The sequence below is a fragment of the Petaurus breviceps genome, unplaced genomic scaffold (genome assembly GCF_028583685.1).
Source record: "Petaurus breviceps papuanus isolate PSGF00001 unplaced genomic scaffold, PetGlider_PUasm1.0 90865, whole genome shotgun sequence".
Taxonomy (NCBI): Eukaryota; Metazoa; Chordata; class Mammalia; order Diprotodontia; family Petauridae; genus Petaurus; species Petaurus breviceps.
The window spans coordinates 16424612-16431209 of record NW_027187367.1 but is presented as its reverse complement, the minus strand read 5'-3'; the positions used below and the strand labels follow the sequence as shown (position 1 = coordinate 16431209).

At 42.1% G+C, this 6598-nt stretch overlaps 1 protein-coding gene across 3 annotated transcripts in view; it reads right to left on the bottom strand.

Annotated features, from left to right (window-relative positions):
* The window catches only part of DAAM2 (dishevelled associated activator of morphogenesis 2), a 161672-nt gene that overhangs the window by 12351 nt on the left and 142723 nt on the right, over positions 1-6598 (bottom strand). For 2 of the 3 annotated variants that reach the window (XM_069073618.1, XM_069073619.1), the window contains exons 16-18: positions 4056-4085; positions 2579-2685; positions 403-487 (exon numbers count right to left, since the gene is read on the bottom strand). In XM_069073618.1, coding sequence (XP_068929719.1) covers positions 403-487; positions 2579-2685; positions 4056-4085 — 222 coding nt within the window. The remainder of the gene's footprint in view (positions 1-402; positions 488-2578; positions 2686-4055; positions 4086-6598) is intronic. The other variant, XM_069073620.1, reaches the window with a different exon arrangement.

Sequence of the window (6598 nt, the reverse complement as noted above, 5' to 3'; positions counted from 1 at the left end):
TTTCTCCCATTACTGTCCCATTTCCATCCCTTCCTCCCATTACTGTCCCTTTCCATCTCTTCCTCCCATTACTGTCCCTTTCCATCTCTTCCTCCCATTACTGTCTCTTTTCTATCTCTTTCTCCCATTACTGTCCCATTTCCATCCCTTCCTTCTATTACTGTCTCATTTCTATCTCTTTCTCCCATTACTGTCCCATTTCCACCCCTTCCTCCCACTACTGTCTCATTTATCTTCCTTTTTCCCCTAAAGAAGGACCAGAACTCAGTAATTTCCATCTTCCTTAAAACTCCTCTGAGTTCCAATTTTGTTTAGGTTGATTTCTTCTTGGTCTACTCACTATGGATATCTATCTTAGAGGAAAGAGCCCCATATTCCCTCTGCATGATCATCAAGCCTCACCTGCTCCAGCATATCTTTGGCCAGGTCCTCCTCCTCATCCATCTTGAGCACAGCTCGTCGGATTTCCTCATTAGAGAGCTTCAACCTAATTACAAGATTCTACCTTGTTAGCAACCTGCTCTAGTTTTCCTAAACCCCCCATTCAGACCCCTCGCTTCCCATCCTTATTTAATTCCCCCAATTAAAATCAGGTGATGCTTTTAAATATGCTTCTGCTTGAGCAAAAATACACTTCAGCTCAGGATCACCACCTCTAAGAAGCCTTCCAACCAAAACCAGTCAATTCTTCAATACACCAACTTAACTTCTTACCTACTTATTTTCCCTCACACAGAGTTGCCTGTATTGTAGTCAATCCAATTTCTACTGATTTTTTAAAAAATCCTGGATGCCTCTGACATCTGTGGCAAAAACACTATACCTTATTAGCTATTATTTAGCTTGATTTAACTTTGATTCTAGAGATAGAACAAAGGCTCCTGGCTCCTTCCCCAACCTCTACACATCAATCAATCAATCAATCAAACATTTATTAGGCATTTATTAAGCCCATCCACCATCCCTTAAAAATTGATGGCACTCTTGTGCTCTGCCTTCTCATCAAGGGATTAATTGTCTACTTTCTTGGCACTCAGAAGTGGCCTTAGTGTTCCACCTTCTGCTGGATCTTGGGAAACCCAAGTGCCTGGACAGATGCCATAACATTTCCTTCTTCTTTCCCTAGAGAACAGGCCTTCTTCTCAACTCAGAATCCTATAGAGCAGGAGTTCTTAACCATTTTTTGTGTCATGGACCACTTTGGTGGTTTGATGAAACCTAAAGACCCTTCTCAGAATAATGTTTTAAAGTACATAAAGTATATAGGGTTATAAAGGAAACCATTGTATATTATGTATAATATATAACATGTATATAATAATGTTATGTAATTATATGATTTTATGTATAATACTATAATATATATTAGTTATCAAAATATTTTAAAAGGTCATGGACCCTAGGTTAAGAATTCCTACTATGGAAGATAATTTCTCCCCATTACCAAGGAAGGGGAAACTGAGTCATGGAGTAGGATGGGATATGATCCAATAAAAGAAAGGGAGTGAGTCCAAGGCAGAGCTAAGAATAGGCTATGGGACTGTGACCTGTGGCCCCAAGCTCAGGCAAGGAGGCCTCACACAGAAGCAGAACTGTTAGCTTGGATACTGCCTGTCTTGTTCTGCATGTAAAGCAACATGTTTAGAGACTGACATCATTCAACCCCATGGGCATATTCTGAGCCCAGCCCCTTGGTGCGTGCTCCTGCTCAAATCCCCATGGGACAGTGGCAGCTGTTGGACAATGATCAGGTGCCTGCCTCCTCCTAGATGATCAGAAGTCTCTGTAACCTAGGCAGGCTGGGTATGTGGGAAAGCATCAGCTTATTACTGATCCACCCCTTGTAGATCTATAATCCGCCCCCTTCAGATGGGAAGAGTAGGAGAGGGATGGTGAGGTCTAATTAAACATGTGGATCTTATGGACCTTTTTTTCTCTGGCCCCTCACATTGAGATACCAACGTGTCACTATTGTCATTCACACCTGGGCATGATCTACATCTGTGCCATCATTTGTATCTGTACCATATTTGTACCTGGATCAACATTCACACCTGTATTATCATTTGCACCTGTATCATCATTCACACCTGGATCAACATTTGCACCTGGATCATCATTTACACCTGTATCATCATTCACACCTATGCATTATTTATACCTGTGTCATCATTACAAATGATACCCTGAGAGAACAGGACTCTCATTAAGTTTCAAGGCACACAGATGTCAAGTAAATAAATGTCAGGAGCTGGACTTGAACCCAGTGTTTGTCTCTGGTTTCTAGTCCAATGCCCATTTCCACAATGCTAAACAGTCTCCCTTGTCCCTATACCATTAAAGGAAAGTTAAGGGGACTGAGGCTTTAGTAGCATTTTTGTTTCCTGAAATTTTGATGGAGTCAAGGAACTCAGTGGTAGCAAAGTCTCTAGCTGTCCCCACCCAGTGCCCCAAGTTAGGGACAAGAGATTGAAGAGATCTGCAACCAGCTTGGAAGTTCCTGATATGTGACGATCTATATCCTGCAATGCAAGGCCATGGGTAGAAGTGGGTATAATGGTAGAGGAAATCCACATACTTGGAAAGGAGGATGATACAGTTCTGGGCTCTTCGGCCATCAATGACTGAGAGTTCTTTGACTTTTCTTGTGGTCAGGTAGAGGTCTTCAGTGGAGCCCATCTCTTTCTGCAACCAAGCAGGGAAGAGGTTCAGGACTTGTTTCTTCTTGACATCCCTAGATGATCATGGGATCTGAGAGGCTATCTAATCTAATCTAACTACCTCTTTTTACAGATGATGAAACTGAGGCCCAGGGAAGTTAAGTGACATGCCAAAGTCACACAGGTAACCAATTCCAGAGTTAGGATTTGAACCTAAGCCCTCTGATTGCAAAGCCAGGGTTCTTTTAAAAATGGGGTGATGGGGACAGCTAGGTTGCACAGTAGATAGAGCACTGGCTCTGGAGTCAGGAAGATCCAAGTTCAAACCTAGCCTCAGACATTTATTAGCTTAGTGACCCTGGGCAAGTCACTTAACCCTGATTGCCTCCCCAAAAGAAAGATGGTTTGATATTAAAATCTGCTTTTGCAGGTAGAAATTGGATTGAAACATGAAGAATTTTATGACTTTGTGGATTAAGATGTATTAGAATGAGATGGAGGACCACGGACCATCTCTTCCTGCCTAGGATAGAGGAATTAGGCTATGGGAATGTCCTGATTGGAAGTATCTGACTCCTAAGACTAGAAGCAGTGTCAGGAACTGCTGTCCCTTACATCACTTCAGTGTGGCCCCGGCAGCTAGGTGGCACAGGGCCCTGGAATCAGGAGGACCTGAGTTCAAATCCGGCCTCAGACACTGGCTATGTGACCCTGGGCAAGTCACTTAATCCTGTTTAGCTCAGTTTTCCTCATCTGTAAAGTGATCGGGAGAAGAAAATGGCAAACCACTCTAGTATCTTTGCCAAGAAAACCACAAATGGGGCATTGTTAGTCATCGGACACGACAAAAACAACAATTTCCTAAGAAGAAGCTGATTCAGAAATGGACAATGATTGCCTCCTCTCTGGGTCCTGGGGGCTTTACATTGTGCTCCTTATACCCAAAGGGAAGGGGTCTGAGCAAATGCATGAGAGAAAGGGAATTGGAGGCCTCCACAATGTAAGTAAGAAGGAAATCTTCAGAGGTTTGGGAACACCAAATTCTCCTTCTCCTATACTCCTAATGAGGCAAACCATGCCCCTGCGTTCTCTCTTTGCTTCAGTCACAGAAGTAGGACTTCTTAGTTCTCCTTGGCCAGATTCATCAATAGAGAACCAGTCCACCTGACCAGAGCTGAGAGGCTTAAATGTCCAGAAAATAAACCCCTAATGCTGCTAGAATTCACCTAAACATCCCTCCCATCCCTGCTGTGGACATTATCATCTTTCCTCAATGACTCTTTCCACTTAGGTTGGAGTGAGTAGGAATTACTTTTCTCTGGGGCCCAAATATGTGAAATAGGAACTGGGAGGGGGATAGAAGTTGGGGTGTCCAGAACCCCAAGAGTGACTCACCTGCTTAAAGGGAGGATTAGTTAGCAGGTCCTAGGCAGCAGCCACAGCAAACAAAGAATTAAACATGCAGAACATTAGTTACAGGGATTCTACAGACCCCAGGGACCCCGAAGCAACAGCAGAGAGTCTTGGAACACTCTGGCTCTCAAGCATCTACTGTCTTATTCCCTTCTCCATGCGGCCCACCACACTCTGCAATGATGCTCTGACAGATTTCCCAAGTCACTTCTCCAAAATGGCAGACAGGTGTGTTTGGTTGGGGGGGGGATTAGGGAAGGAATCATGATGAATTCAAGAGGAACAGAGACACAGAAAATGAATTGCTCTTCTCCAAACCCCCTACCCTTACCCCAGGGTGGTCACTTTGGGGTAACTGAGGCAGGAATCTGGAACTCGGACCCCGTCTTATCACAAATGAGTGCCTATTATTTTTCCTTCCAGTAACGTCTCTTTAGAAATAAAACAGACCCACTCCTTTCTCCAGTTTACTTTTTTTGCCAAAAGAAATAAAATTAACTGGGAAACAAGTAAAAATTTTGCTCATTACAAGAAAAGAAAGAAAAGCCTTCTTGTTCTTTACTCCCTTCCTCAATTGAGAAGGAAGAAAGCACACTTTCCTTACAATCATCCTAGAAATTGGACAGTGCATGTACTCTTCACCCCCTTTTACAGATGAGCAAACTGAGTCCAAGAGAAACATGGGATTTGTCTGAGGTCACACAGCTAGTAAATGTAAGAATCAGGACTCAAATCCAGAGCTTGTTTCTGGTTTCTAGTCCACTGCCCTTTCCACAACACTAAACAGTCTCACTTTCCCCTAGACAGTGTTCTAGGGAAGGTTAAGGGGGCTGAGGTTGTAATAGTATTTTTGTTTCCTGAAACTTTGATGGAGGCAAAGAATTCAGTGGCATGCAGAGCTGTGGTCACAAAGTTCCCAGTTGTCCCCATCCTGGACAACCTTTTATCTCAAGTTAGGGACAAAAGAGGGTCAAGGGCAAAGCAACCCTTACTGAATCTGAATTAGGGGGACAGTTGGGGAGTATGAGAGACAAAGGTTTGACTTCCCACTTCACTTCAGTAATTTCAGTGGACCCAGTTCTTAGACTGGTAGAGGAGGGGCCCTAGATGAACATGCTCAAGAGACACTTCCTAACCTTGACCTAGTATGGTGACTGAGAATTCTATTCTCAGCGAGGCATCTCAACTCATCCAGCTGGGACTGAGTTCACAGGGACGGCTATGCTCATAAATTCAGTGGCAGATCTAACCCCACTTAGTTTTTAGTTGTACTTAGAAAGGAAGAAAATAACCATTTATAAATGCTACTATGTGCCAGGCACTATGCTAATCACTTTACATTATCTCATTTTATCCTCTTAACAACCCTGGGAGGTAAGTACTTATCCCCATTTAATAGATGAGATGATATATATGTATATATATACACACATATACATTGTATGTATAAGTACACACATGTATACACACATATACACATACATACATAAAACATCACCCTCTGGGAATAAGACAAAGTCATAGAATCCTATAGAATGTACATAAGCATTATATAGCTGTTGGTACTCTAAATCCATGTCCAATGACCAAGACAGTGGGCATACTGTTAGAATATTAAAATATCTGCATGGCATCAATACTGACATGCTCAGTACAAACGACACCTAAAAAAAGAAAGAAGTTGTAACAAAAGGGAAAGCTAGTACACAAATTCCCACTTAGGTGGAGCCACAGTGCTCCGAGCCTTGGGTCTGGAGTCAGGAAGACCTGAGTTCAAATCCAGTTTCAGAAATTCACTGCCGTGTGACCCTGGGCAAGCCACTTAACCCCTGCTTCAGTTTCCTCAACTGTAAAGTGAGGATAATAATAGTACCTACCTCCTAGAGTTGTTGTAAGGATCACATGAAATATCTGTAAAAGCACTTAGCAAAGTAAATGGCATGTATTAAGTGCTTAATACAATCTTATTCTCTTCCCTTCCCTAATTTGTTATTATTCTAGAGAAACAAATATGAGTTCAGTTTATTGTATATACAAAGAAAGCAAGAAATATTTCAATGTAGTATTTAGTCAACTCATGTTGCAGTGCTGAGGATACATGTTTACAAAAAAGAAAGAAAGAAAAGAAAAGAAAAGAAAAGAAAAGAAAAGAAAAGAAAAGAAAAGAAAAGAAAAGAAAGGAATGAAAGAGAAAGGAAGGAAGGAAGGAAGGAAGGAAGAAAGAAAGAAAGAAAGAAAGAAAGAAAGAAAGAAAGAAAGAAAGAAAGAAAGAAAGAGAAAAAATAAAAATCAAGTGATCATGAAAATAACTAATCATTATGTGTTGACATTGGTTACAGTAGAAGATGTAGCCCTTTTCTCAGTGCCTCCCTTCCCCCCCACCCCATGCCTCTGCCTCTCTCCAGGGTCCTAGATCTTTTCCTTCATACCAGGTATGTTATGAGGAATCACAGAAGATAAGGGGTGTAGGGGTGTGTTTGTGTGTGTGTGTGTGTGTGTGTGTGTGTGTGTGTGTGTGTGTGTGT